This window comes from Lepidochelys olivacea, assembly GCF_965140295.1.
Source record: "Lepidochelys olivacea isolate rLepOli2 genome assembly, chromosome: 5".
Classification (NCBI taxonomy): domain Eukaryota; kingdom Metazoa; phylum Chordata; order Testudines; family Cheloniidae; genus Lepidochelys; species Lepidochelys olivacea.
This window is the reverse complement of record NC_140415.1, coordinates 62,918,732-62,933,488: the sequence shown is the minus strand read 5'-3', so window position 1 is coordinate 62,933,488 and position 14,757 is coordinate 62,918,732. Positions and strand designations below refer to the sequence as shown.

The window sequence follows — 14,757 nt, the reverse complement described above, 5'->3', positions numbered from 1 at the left end:
CCTGGAAAATGTCCATGGAACAAGTAACGGATGAGCTAAGCTTCAGTATCCCCTCCCACACTATTGAGTTAATGGAAGTTGACTGTTCTCAGCACCTTCAAGGAGTGGGTCCTAATAGTTGTAATGAATACTTTAGATATTTTGAAACAGTGTTTGAGGACCATCTTGCACTGTCCTCTCAATTAATGGAAAGTGTATGGCTAAATTTCCTGCATTGCTTTGAAAAGATCAACCAAATCTGGTTTTTTTCGTAAATTACCATACGTAAGTAAACATGAGCGGGAAAACATAATTCCTTTGTAAACTTTCCTAAATAGTTTCAAGGAACAATTTCTCTCGAACTCCCATTAACTCTGGCCTATCACTTCTACTTGTCCCCGACTGACATCACTAGGGTCTGGGTTTTTCCAACTATTGTCATGGTAAAGATTGGCCGAACAGACTTTGGAGTTATAATTAAAAAACAAAACAAAAAAACAAGACTCAATTTCTAGTTCAGCATTGTGTCTAAAATCAATGTAGGATGTAGCAATTTTTTTTAAATGAAAGTGCAGGCTCACTGATAGGCTTATGTCCTGGATTGACGAAGGGTTCGTTGAATTCTTCCCATCTTTTCAGAAGAAGCTTCTGATAACAAATGTGGAGTGGATTTAAAATAGTTTAGAAACACTGTTAACAGCTTTTAGTGAGGCACATTAGTTTTCCCCTTTTCAGCTGAAAATCTCATTCTCCTTTATGGGATGGACCGGGAAAAGGGAAGAGGAGTTGCTATAATTTAGGTGAACTGATAGAGCAATGTAAGGAGGCCTGGCCTATATCTGGTCTGTGGATGAAAGGAGAGCTTTCTTTCCCAGTATGTTGACTCTCATACACTTTGGAGGAACAAAAATCCATGTCAGTTTGGAAAAATGGGGCATGATTTATTTATACATGAAATTTAAAGAGAGGTTCAATTTAAGGTAATTCATCATTTTTTATGGAAATTTTGAAGGTAAAAGGGTATACACTTTGCAGACTTCAGGGTGGATTTCCTCAGGGATATTTAAAAGCCAGCATAAATATTTCAGCTGCAGTGTGTTAATGTTACAGCATTCAAAAGCTATACATTTGCTGACATTTCAGTTAGAGGAACTACCTTGTGTAGGGATCGGTTCAACTCTGCACAGCTGCCACTGAACACCTAGAGTTATGAGAGGGAATTTATCAAAAGTAGTTCACTCAGATGCTCCTTTTTTAGGTTTCCAAAAAGAAAAAAATAAACAAATTCAAATTTATGGGGAATTTATCCACTTCCTTTCCTAGCTACTTCATGCTACTCCAGGGGTCCATTGAAAAAGTATTTGCTTAATTATGACTCGTGCCACTATAGGTCCATCAATATGCCCTCATTATCATAGAGATAGTGTATGGGACTCCAGCTCTGAACAGTCAGCACATAGGTACCAGGGTGATAAGTCTTTCATAAATGCCTGCAGGTAGACTGGACTAATTTAACTGACATTTTTGGTGGATCATCTCAAATAAGTAAACCTTGATGAATGGGCAGCAGTCCTACAGAGCCAGGAAAAGACTGGGGACAGGAGGTAGTTTCATATCAATAGATCACTGAGACAGTGAAGAGCGAGCGGGTAGAGGGCAAGAGGCATCAACATGAAACACTATGTATTTCTGAACTACCACTGACTCTCAGATTAATTCAGAAGTGATTTGGAGAGTTAACTCCTATTTTTTTATTTATTGGAAATTTCCATTCCAATCAAAAGCCAAGCCCCATCTCAAAATTCCAGTAAGTCACTGAGGGCCCTTTGAAGCCAGTCCAAGTAACACATCCATTGCCAAGGGCAGAAAGTGGCCACCCAGCTGCCTGAACAGGAGGGGGAAGCAAAGGGGGACATTTGATGAGGGTGTGGTGGGTTGCACTTTCTTCTTCGAGTGCCCACTGATGTCCAGGAGCAGTGTCGCCATTTTCTTCAGCTCCCAGTGCCCCTGCAGGCTATAAGTCGGCCTCAGTGGGTCTTCTCTGGCTTGGCCTTCTGGCCAGGTCACATAATCCAACCACCTCGTGGGGTACAAAGAACGCAAATAAAAATAATTTCTTGGCCTTCAGGATCAACTGCAGTTAAAATGGAATGGGCTTAATTTCCTTTCTGCAATTAATCCAGCAGGGTTCCTCCCACATGCCTGCCCTTGACTGTGGTGTGTCAGTATGGGCCACTCATGACAATGCCCTTCCTGTGTCACAAACTCCATGAGCTATGTAAGGCTGGCCTGATAGACCTTATAGTCTTCCAGACATGCTTCCAGGGTGTTGAGATGGGGTGGGGGAAGAGGCCAAGTGATGATGTCACTCTCCCTCTTTTATACTTTCTTCCAGCTGCTAGAAAGATCCTTGCTGTGAGGTGAGGTCAGTCAGCCGCCATTGGTGAAGCAGTCTCCATTGCATATGTCTCTTCTCTAAGGAGCTTCTTGAATAATAGATTGTTTTTTGATGAGCCATTAACACCGTCTGGGCCCTCCTTTGTTGCAACTGAAAGGCTGGCTGTGGGCATTCCCAACCTCACAACATCTTTCAGTAGCACGTAGAGCAATACTTCCTAACTTCACAAACAATCCAACAGGCTATTAATGTTCAACAGATCAAGACTTTTAAAATGATACCTCACAAGGCATACTTCATACAAAATATATCATAATCCTATCACAGTGGTGAATATGGGGGTTATAAGGTGCTATTTTGAAGTACAGAGTGTCACACATAGATACATCTGTTTCTATTGGCCTGAATCTGTAAGAATGGATGGGGGCAGCAGCTGTGATAACAGGTGGTTTGGTTGTGGGGAGTGTGATCAAGCTAGTCACGGGCTAGCCCTGAAGCTGGTTTCTAGTGTGATTAAAAGGATACAATGAATGGTTCCCAAAGATAAAAGACCTGAGATTTTGCTGACAGGTCATGGGCTTATCTGATAGGATGAAACCTTGCGACTCTCACAGGCTCATGTCCCCTCCCCCCTTGTGAATCTTTTGTCCCCTTTACAGGAGGGAGGGAGAAGGACTCAAAGCAAGTTGAGTCCCAGGGGTAGGCTCAGGGGAACCTACCCTGAGTTATGGGTTATTTGGTAACCCCTGCACTAGAATGCCAGGTATAAAGGAATATGGAGGATGGGTGGGTAATGCCCCTCCCCTGTGCAATAAAAGTTGCAGCCTACCACTTAAAATTCATGTATCCTCACTTTGCCATCATGTCCAGATCAATCAGATGTGCTTCATCTTTTTGGCTGAATATGGGGCATCAGAAGCTACTAAGCACATCCCCTGTGTGATGGATGGGGAAATCTCCACCTGTGGACAGCTCTGAATAATAAATGAGACATGGACCTAAGGTTGGGTGTGGGACTTGTAACCTCATCACATAAAACAAACATGCTACAGAAACAAACACCAGGACCTTATCTGGTGGGCAGCAGACTCAAACAAGAGATCAGCTTCCTGTGAAGAATATTGGAGCATTGGTCAAACACATAAGGAAGCCCACATCCTGAAAAGTCCCATGCTTACGGACAAATCAGTAATGAAAAATGGATTTTGGAATATGAGAACAATGTAGGAAACTACTAAAACTGCTCAGATAATTAAATAAATTGATAGATAGCATCTTGATGTCCTTGAAATCAGTGAGTGTAGTTGGACAGGTCTGAACAAAATGCACTTTAAGAAAAATAAATAAGACTATCATCTACTCTGGGAATGTAGATGGTAAGCATAACACGGGAGTAGGAATTCTAAAGTTGAATGAAGCTAAGCAGGCACTGACTGAGTGGGAATCAGTCAATGAATGTTCTGAAATGGTCAAATATATGACCTTCATCTCTTTCGGGGAGATACTGGAAGTCCCAAATTAGCCCTTTCTCCCATCACACACTTATTTTCATGAGTGGCAGGTTTCTTGGTGAGAGGGGGGGCCCAAGACTCAGCATCCTACTTCTCAACCCCTCCAGTGTGCTCTCTTTTAATCTGGAGCAGGTCACAGGGCTTCTACCCAAGATCAAGCCTATTTTGTGTAGGAATGGCTCCCAGACATGTCACTAGAAGTATGATTGGAACTACAAAAGGGCGTGGGGTCTGTGGGTGAGCACAGCTCAGCACATCAAACAAACACCTAAGCTTCTGGATGCTAACACAAACACAAGCCTTTAGAGGTTCAATCATCTCTAGTTAGTCTTTTTTCCCCCCTGTATCCCCACTCCAAGTGATGATATGATAGTTGGAGTCCTCATTCAGCATCACTCCAGGAAGACTGGCAAATCTCCTAAGGATGCACAAGGTTTCCTGTTAGGAAGATCAATATTTAACTAGAAATAAACTAAAATAAACTAGAAATAAACTGTCACAGCACTTTCAGAATTCCCACATGGTGCTGGAAAGGGTTGGCATCACAAAGGATCATGTCAATGTAGCTGTGATTCACTGATCTGCACTTCCAAATAGTTTATCAGGAAAGGGAAGGAGGGGCATGACAGATGGTTCAAGTTTTCAGCACTGGAATTTTTTTCATAAATTATTAAAACTTAGAATATGTATAACCAAACATCCCAGTACTAATCTCTTTCTTGTTTCCTTCCCAAGGGTACTTTAAGTGATGCGGATGACCCAAGCACAAGCATCGGGGCCTATCATTATATGTTGGAGTCAAACATGGGGAAAACTATGTTAGAATTTCAGGTACAAGAATATAAAATTGTGCTTCCTGATTTATTCACTTTTGAATAGTTAAGTCTGAAGACAGTGTGTTGGGTAGGCTGGCTGATATCAAGAGGGAACTGTCAGACCCTCTGTCCACCTGGCCCGTTGCCTTGTTCTCTGCTTTCTCTGTTTTGGAGCAGCATCTCTTCAGGCTTGGTTATTTGTTTTTCTTCATGGAAATGCTGTATGTCTTTACTTCATCCAGCTCATGGTACCTAAAAAAGGAAGGTGTTATGTCTTCTGTAAAGAAGCATAGAGCAGCTGAACCTGAAAAAGAGCTTTGATCAGAAAGAATTATGGTTGCTGTAGAATGAAGTGGACGTAGTAAAGTACGAATCTCTCCAAGCAGGAAACAGCTGTATAGACCACCTCAAAGAGCTTTTTAGGCTGGGACGCGGCCTGCTTCTCATGAATCCAAGATCTGTGATATCCAGTTGTTACCAAGGTACATCACACCCTATTAAAGATCATCAGGCTATCAGGTTGGATTGATAAATATCTTAAACATAAAAGGCCCACTTCTTCCTCTTGACATTAGTACTTGGTGGTAGACTCACATGACTTGACACATGTTAAAATAGGCTTCACAAAATACCACTACATATGGAACATGCAATAATCATGCACTAACTAACAGGACTTCACCACTTAACAGGTTTATCCAGCATTAAACTTAATATTTGATTGTTGTTTGAATATATGTTGGGAAAATACTTTTTTAAAAGCTCAACTCATTTGTAAGTCTTTGTGTGTCAAATAAAAGTAGTTGCCTTTCAGATGAGGGCTCAGGACTGTATGCCTTTTTTTCAAAGTACCTTCCAGCAAGATGGCTGACCTCCCCTTTGTGTCAGGATCTCCCATGAAGTCCAAAGCGCTTGGTTCCTTTCTCTTCTGCAGTGAAAGATAATTTGGGATTATTTGCCCCTCTTTAATAGTCCAGTGAACCTTTGGAATGGATTCATTTGAATGTTACCCCCCAAGGTAAAGTTTATTCAAGCTGCGAGGAGGCGACATGGAGTCTCCTGGTGAAGGAAGATTTATGCTGGGTTCTTCTCCCACTGTTACTTATTAAAATGCAAATTGATCTGGCCCTGCAATATCCCCCCCTTGTTAGCTTGATTTGATTGTTGTTTGAATATATGTTGGGAAAATACTTTTTTAAAAGCTCAACTCATTTGTAGGTCTTTATGTGTCAAATAAAAGTAGTTGCATTTCAGATGAGGGCTCAGGACTGCATGGCTACAATGGGGAAAGTTAAATTAATATCACACTTCTAATTTGAGTGACTAAAAGCCATAAAACAAATACCAATTATCATACAATGGCAACATCATGTGATCATGGCTATTCTAGAAGTGGCCCACCTCTCTTCTTCCCTGCTCCTCGGCTGCCAACCTCCTTCCATCCAGATCTTTGGTGTGTGCATCTTCTGATTTCCCTGTTCATATCCTCCATAGTGCTATATTCATATTCAGCACTTGATAAATGCTGACCGAAATTATCCAGCTGAATTTTTTTTAAAAATGACTTTATTCTAGTCCCTAATTAAAAGTGGCAGTTGTCTTAATCTGCATTATTGGAGAATATGCCATGGGAACTAACCAAAAATCTGATAGGCCTCTGCAATAATCAGCCTTTCAATTAACAGTAATGTTCTCTATTTGCACATATGCACTCTTATACTGATTAGCTATATCCTAAAGACAATGCAAGTGTTCTACTGCTTTATCACTTACAGGGAAGTCTGAAGTCCAGCACTGCACATTAAATTTGATTTTACCATGAATAGCTAAATGCTGTGTAAAGTAATGTATACAGGGAAGAATATTCCTGTTTTAATGCCTGGTAATTGGGGGGAATGGTGATTATGTCTTGTACTTTGTCAGCTAATCTTTTCAAGGTTATAATTCAGTCAGAGAGATGTTGCCCCTGATTCGTGCCTGCGAGCATTTAATATATTGTAGAACTAATACAATCTCCAGGTAGGTGTGTTTGTTTATATCATTCTAAATAGCCAAGACATATTTAAAAACCTCATCCCAGTTTATAGAACTCTATGAAAGAAACATGTTTATGGGATGAGGTTTTTAAATATGACCCACCTATTTTTCAAATTCTCATTGAATGAGGTATTTGCTTCTGAAGAAAAATAGACTAAGGTGTGCATGTGAATCACAAAGTGACTATAATTTAGGTTTGGGATTTTTTTTTTAAATGACAATGTTTATGAATTGAGACTGGCTCAAGCACTCCTCCTGTGAACATTCAGATTTGTCTAACAGAGGCAAGCAAATACATACACAATGTAAAGATCAGAATCAAATTAGTGGACAGAGGAAATGGCTATGCAAATGGGGTGGCACAATCTCACTATTACTGAGAGATGTGAATTTTGAACTAGATTATTTTGAGCAGCCCAAGCAGGTTGGCTGAGCTGTACTCTGCTGATAGTAAACTTCAGATTTGGGTTGATGGATGAGCGAAGGATACCAATTCAAATTTTAAAAAAATCAAGAGAAATGGAATGATTTAGTGCATGTATTAAGATCAACAATTGAGAAGAGAGGATTCAGATGAGATGAACTGACTTTTCAAAGATATTGACAGTCCTTTTGCAATAACAATGTGAATATCTACAGGGATTCAGAATCTGTAACGGCTCAGTTCTTCTGAATTCCCATTTGTATTTTCTCCCTCTCTTTTAGTACTTATAGAAGGTTATCAACAATTCTTTAAATAAAAATCTTAATATTTGCTTTTTAACAAACGTGTAATAATATCACATAACAGATTATTGTAAAGTATCATTATAAATACCTACAGCTTTCACAAATTTCTCTTCAGTTATGCATGTGAGAAAACATGCAGTGCTTTTAGCTAACACTTCTGTTTACAAATGTCCCTTTTTCCTTAAAACGATCTATCTCTTTGCAAGGCTTTTAAAAACCTTTTTGCATTTTAGCTTTTCTCATACTTTTAGTTGCAGTTCTCTCTCATTTCCAAGGAGTTGGTGCTATTTACCGGCCTCTGGTTTACGGTTTGAGGCCACATACTACATCCTCTCTAGCAAAGGAGGGTTTTGGGTCTAGTACTAGAGGCGTGGTTAGGCCCTTTTCAAATTATTCATGTGAGAAAAAATATTGGGGTGTTTTTGGTTAACATTTAAATTTTAACATGTCTTTTTTAAAGATCCTTGATTTCCCTTTAACAGGTCTCGTCACAAATTTTTAAACCTCACTCTCTCTTCCTTTTATATTTTGCCCTTTTTCTTGCATTTAGCTGTGTTTCTTCATTATTTTTTTAAGGGGTGGGGATACTCATTAGGCCCTGGTTTAGGGGTCCTGCCCTGTCCATCAAATCCTGTTGGTTTTCCTCACTAGGTAAGGTGGGCCTTCCCATGAGGGGTCAGGAGTTGGATAGGATTAGGACATATCCTTGAAGGGCAAAGGTTTAGGTCATAACATTTCTGGTACATAGTCATTTCCAGTACATCATTTCCTGTGACATCGAGGTAAAGCTGGACTCCCAGTTAAGGCAGGATTTTCAGTGACATCTTTATCTCATCCATCAATCTAAATCTAATGTTTACTATGGGCAGGGCACTAGTGTGTGCACTCAAAGCCAATAAAAAGTGCTGTGTCTTCTCTCATGATAAACACGTCTGAGTGTTTGCTAAATATGTTCCAGGCACCAGTACAGATAGATCTTGCAGAAGTCCCTTGCATGCACCCTGGAGCTAACTCTCTCTGAGGCCTTTAGTGGATCATTTAACATGCCTGCTAACTTTCTCCATCTGTAAAACTGAGGTAATAAAATTAGTAGTAAAATGTGCGCTCTAATGCACAAATCTAAAAGAAATAGCTGACCTTATGTTTTTGGGAAAAGTTTACAAAACAAAGTTTTTTAAATTAATGAATCTAATTTAGCAGCTTTGTAAAAGAAACCGTATTTAGAAGTAAAATTCTCTGCGCTTTGCATGGAATGTGGGAAGCTAAGAGAGGCTATTTTTCTCATTAGTACTCCAAATGTAGTAAATACTGAGACAATGACTCAAATTGAGTGCAAATGTACACAGTGTAGCTTTTGCCCTGATAAAGCATGTAAGCCAAGCTGCAATTTTAAATCCATTTATTTTTATTGGTGCAATATCTATTCTTGTTTCACTATAAAAAATTGGTAATTTACAAAGTTTCCATTTCATTTTACCCTAATAATCAGTGATAATTTGATTGGGGAAGGCATCTGTTTAAAAACTGGTGTCCCTCAACAGAAGTTTATTAGATTTGGACGTGATGATCTACTTTTGCCTATACGAGGAAATGTATCATTGCTAGTTATGTAGCTATTTATATGTGAAGGTAACCCTGTTGAATTCAAAGAACTTTCAGATTACTGATATGTGTCTTATAGTGCTGATACAATACTGCTTCAGTTTGGTGTAAGGGAAGGGGTTAGGTTAATTTCACATGCTGAACAAAATTTGGTTTTATGTGGTGCCTGCATACTAGAAGTATCTCAGTGCAAAGAAAATAATTAAATTTGTTGCCATGCAGTCACTATCTAGAAAAACAAAGATATTCTACTGTGCTTTCAACAATAGTTCACACATGCTGTCGATTTTAAGGGGCTGGTACTTCAAGATACTGGGTGCTTCTTGTGGGGCGCTGAGTGCCCTCAAACCTGTGACTAAAGGCGAGGGTTGCTGAGGCCACAACTCCTAACAAAGATGCTCAGCATGTGGCAGAATCAAGCCTAAAACCTATACTTTGAGAGTGGGAATATTGTCCAGCACACAGGGGTTATTGCCTGTTTTCTTTGAAAAGGGCCATGGAATGTCTAGCTTCCAGCTGCATGTCCATATGCCTTTCATTAATGCCTTACACCCTTTAATGTGATTAGGGTCAATTTTGTTTCTTTAAAATAGTGTAGATTTAGGGTCATACTTGTCTTAAAAGAGCAAAAGTGCCACTTTTGAAGATTTCCATCAGTATTCAATGTGCTTTCATTCTGCAGGAGCTGATGATCGTCTTTCAGCTGCTGCATTGGAATGGAAGCCTTAAAGCCCTACGTGAAACAAAGTGCTCCCGTCAGGTAAGATATTACAATTAGCTCCCACTTTGTGACTGGTTTATATAACCAGGAACCGAGATCAAGGGATTCAGAGAATCAAAAACAAATTTGTGCAGAGGTGACAGTTGGAAGAAATTGCTTTTCTAAATCATCTCTTGTGATGACCAAGCAACAGTCTATTTTGATATAACTAAGGTAAAAGAAAACAAAGCTAGGCATAACTATTAGCCTCCTTTGTTTTAATTCTTCTTCTTCTTCAATTATTTAAAGTTTGCGCTTACCCTTCCCATTTTAAGTCCAAAAGTATAAGTTATATGGATGCTCCATTTACATTTGGTCCCCAAGTACATACTGTAACATCTATAAATAAAAATATTTTCATGGCTTTTAATTTTTTTATTAAAAATGTTTTTTAACAAAACACTTTCTCCTGCAGTGCCTGAAATCCAAACCCTGCAGCACCAAGAAAGTGAAACTGACTCTAAACAAAACTGGCCCTTGAAAAGTAAAGTTCTTGAACAGAGTTCTGCCCCTGGCATTTATCTGTTGCCATTCGTTGTCTAGTTACCAATTGACAAAGATGGAAAATAAATAAGCAGGAAAATTTACTGAAATAAACTATAGGCGAAACTTCTTATTCTCATCTTATGTTTTTGTGAAAATACATGGAAGTATATCAGGGTGAATGCTTACATCTTAAAGATAATGCATGCACCCTATACAGTATGTTGTCCAAAGGGGAAAAAAATCACTTTCAGGCATCTGTTAAAAAAGTTGCTTTTCAAAAGCGTACTTGCAAATATTAACTGGGCTATGAAGAACCTTAAAAGTGTTGGTACACAAATATACTTTCTTCTTACCAACATTCCTTCCAGACTCACAGATGACTGAGGGCAGGTCTACACTACGGGGCTAAGTCTACCTAAGTGACGCAACTCTAGCTACATTATTCACGTTATTCACCTTAGGTCGACTTATTCCAGCGTCTGCACTGCGCTGGGTCAACAGGTCTCCCATTGAGTTACCTTATGCGTCTCGTTCCAGTGGAGTCGATGGGAGATCAATCGGAGATCAATTTAGCGGGTCTTCACAACGCTGCGCGTTGATCCCCCAGATAGTGAAGACAAGCCCCGAGGTGTTCTAATTTCCTCTTCTAAAAATATTATGCTTATTCAATGTTATGCACGGTTAAACAGTTGCTGTGTGTCATCCCACATGGGGCTGGATTTCAGTGGTGGTTGATGCGATCTTGGTGCAGAGTCTGTATATCTGTTTCAGACCCTGTTCTGAAAAGAGCATTCACAAGAACAGAGCCTTCTCTGTTTGTAAGTCATTACACACATAGGCACCAATCCTACCAATATTTATTTATGTGTTTAGCTTTTCACATACACACTCACGCTCTCTCGCTCCCCCTACCCCCCCACTCAACCTGGGAGGGTGTGGGGGAGGCAGTAAGAAGTAAGCGCCCATAGCATACACATAAATCTTTGCAGGATTGAGACCTGTAAGAGTCTTCATAGTGAATGATGTAATATAATGTAAAATGGTATATTGGTCGCACAAGAATTCCTTCAAAATCTGAATGGCATGTTAACAATATAAGGATTGTTTTAAAAAATTCACGAGTATATTAAATGTTCTAATTTAAAATTAAGATTAGGGTGTTACATTTTTCATCATTAGATTTATGATCACATTAGCTTCTTTTAGCTAGTTGTGTTTGAAAGATACAAATTTGCTGATATACTCTGGAATATCATATTGGCTAAAATTTCAGAACAGAAGCTAGGAAGTTCTGCTAGAACCTGTTTGACTAAAAGGAGAATCTCTTTGTTAATAACTTATTTCTGTTGTGAATTTCTTGGGTAATAGGAAGTAATTTCCTATTATTCCCAGTATTCCTTAGATGAAAGGATGAGAAGTCATATGGCCCTGGACTGGATTATGAAGGAGCAAGAATCTCCAGGAATTATTTCCCAAGAGCTACAAGTGGCCTTGAGAGAGCTGGAGGAAGCCAGGAAAGCTGGACAAGAATTGCGGTTTCACAAAGAAAAGAAGGAAATACTGAGTTTAGCACTAAGCCAGATCTACAGCGACCAAGTAACCTCATCCTCAAATGATGATCAAATGGACCTGGCCTTAAGTGGCTGTCACTAGCAGAGCCCTGCTGCCCTGAAGTAGGATTATAACACTGAACTCCAACATACAGCCATTTGCCATTTTGTATATTCACTCGAGGAGTTGAAGTAGTCACATTTTTGAAAGAAAATATTTTTCAGCTTCAGCTCAGCACAAAAACACAATCCTCTGGTCTATTAAGTGATAGCTTTAATATACCATTCATATAACCTGAATGGAAAATTGCTGCAGAAAACTTTAGTGCATATTGGTGATGGACTGTGTTGATCAGTACAAAGTCTTCCTCACCAAGAGAGCTTAGTACAGAGATGAGGAAAATATTTGGTCAAAGGGTTCATACAGACCTAATAAAAAAAAAAAAAGCTAGAGATCACTAATACCAGGTGATGTGAAGGACTATAGTTTATGCATAGGGGCCTATTACGCCCACAGACTTTCTTCTACACTGTTCTGGTTTCCTATTGACAATGCAAGCAAATAGTATGGCTGAAGTCCATGTAGTTTATTTTCTCACTGTTACTGTAGCAAGATTCTTCCAACAGCACAAACTGTAAAAAAAAATTTAAAAACAGCTTTTCTGCAAAAGCCTCACTGCATTTACAACTGCAAACCAGTACAGGACTTTTGACCTTTTATGTCTAAACCCAAGCCAGTTTGGGTACCAGAGCAGTGAAGCCATGGCAACACAGGCTTCAGCTCATGCTACCTGAGTAGGGTTCTGGATGGGCTTGTACAGCCTGTGCTGAAGCCCACGCTGTTGCAGCTTCAATGCTCTGGTACCGGAACTAGCTAGATTAAAGCTAGCCGAGATACATCTCTCTGTGCTGCAATCATACCCTGGGATTGCAGTAGAGCTAGACTTCGGGGTCTTACATTTTACACTTTTATTATTGCAAAAATACAAGCAAATAAAAGCCAACTAAAATTAGAGTGGATTGACTTACTTATACTATGTAAAATGTAGTGTGAATAACTGATTGTCAGGTGTTAGCATATTATAAATACCCATAGCTTATTTTGTAATAAGGGTGGTGGGGGGGGATTGAGATCTGCAACTAACATTTAACCACCAAGGGCCACATCGGGAAATAGAAATTTTATGGCAGGCTATGAATGCTCACAAAATGGGGTTGGGGGTGTGGGCTCTGGGTATGAGAGGCTTGGGGTGCAGGTGGGTGCTCTGGGCTGGGATTGAGGGGTTTGGAGAGTGGGAGGGGGATCAGGGCTGGGGCATTGGGAGAGGTTCAGGGGGTGCAGGCTCTGAGCAGCGCTTACCTCAAGTGGTTCCCGGAAGCAGTGGCATGTCCATTCTCTGGCTCCTATACAGAGGTGCTGCCAGGCAGTTCTGCACGCTGCCCCATCCGCAGGCACCGCCCCTGCAGCTCTCATTGGAGCATGTAGGAGCCAGAGCAGGGCGATGTTGTGGCTTCCGGGAGCCACATGGTGTGGGCCCAGCTGGAGAGCTACAGCAGGACCGAGCTGTGTGGTGTGGCTTGTGGACCGTAGTTTCCCCGCCCTGACCAAGAACCTGATTCTATAGTTCTTTCTCAAATAAAATCATCTGACTGGAAGTTTTTTTTCAATTAATTGAATTGACTTAAATTAGCATTTTTCTTGTGTAAGTAGGGCAGGTCCAATCTAGTACTCACAGTGTTATGAAAATATGGCCATTAATACTTTTAAATGTCATGTATTTCAAAGTAGAGAAATGAATACTTTGAAACAAAACTGCCTCATTCTTTTACCATCCAAAGTAAAGTTAGGGTCCAGGAAAGTAGCCACCTGTGAAGCAAAAGAGGAAACCAGGAATGGTGCAACAAGAATGATAGAACTGCTGCTGGAAAACCATTCACCTTACTAGTGGTGATGGAAGCATAGCAAAGCAAATCATAGCTTATCTGCAGAGAAAAGAATCTTGACGAGATATCAATTGTCTTCAAGCTTTTTTGTGTAGTGACTGTCTTTTAGTCTGTTTGTACAGGGTTGAATACAGTTGGGGTCTATCCTCAGATTGCCCCTAGGAACTACCATAACATACACAATAAATGAAAAAAAATAAATATTTGTCAGGTTTCCAAAATTTCTGGTAGAAGTTATTTAGTAAGAAAAGAAACACTCCCCCTCCCCCTTAATTATTGTACTAGGAGCTTCTACAGGAGAATAGAAAAGAAAACAGCTTCTTCAAAAGTAGCAGCAGCTGGGAGTGAAGTCTGTGCTGGGGAGCAGCAAGGTGCTTTTAATTCTCACTTTTTGCTACTGAGAGAACCCTCAAGTGAAAGCATCTGTGGTGAAAGCAGAAATGCATCTTAAAGCAACACGTTGAGAAACATATACCAATGCAATTTAACATCTCAGACAGTGAACTCTTGCCAATTATGTTATTAAAACAAATACAAGATAATGGAACACTATGAATTTTTATTTTCTCAGCATGAGAGAGACACTGTGGTGTTCACACTGTCAGAACAAATTCAACTGTAATTAACAAAGCACTAACATCTAATAGTTTGCTTGGACCACTTTGGAAAAAATAGCTTTCATTCAGGATCTTTTCAAAACATAATGATTCGTGGAGCACGATACATTTTATACAGCATCAGTAAACAGTACATGCTCTATTTTGCATTTGACAACAATTGTTTATCTACCTATTTGGTCCCTATCTATCAAGGTATAATTTCAGCATCAAAAAGTATTTAAACAACTGCTTGTAAATGGTAAAGTATTGGAATAACTTGATTTTTATATTTGTTTATTTGGATGAAGAAATAAACAGTCCTACTGGACACTTAAAATGGACTAATA

At 39.7% G+C, this 14,757-nt stretch overlaps 1 protein-coding gene across 2 annotated transcripts in view; it reads left to right on the top strand.

Moving 5' to 3' along the window:
* LIX1 (limb and CNS expressed 1) overlaps positions 1–13,136 on the top strand; it is a 41,093-nt gene extending 27,957 nt beyond the window's left edge. The window contains exons 4-6 of one of the 2 annotated variants that reach the window (XM_084629244.1): positions 4,624–4,719; positions 9,754–9,831; positions 11,710–13,136. In XM_084629244.1, the coding sequence (XP_084485370.1) occupies positions 4,624–4,719; positions 9,754–9,831; positions 11,710–11,970 (435 nt within the window). In that variant the 3' untranslated portion in view covers positions 11,971–13,136. Of the gene's footprint in view, positions 1–4,623; positions 4,720–9,753; positions 9,832–11,685 lie in introns of both variants that reach the window. The other variant, XM_084629243.1, reaches the window with a different exon arrangement.
* The last annotated feature ends 1,621 nt before the right edge of the window (positions 13,137–14,757 follow it).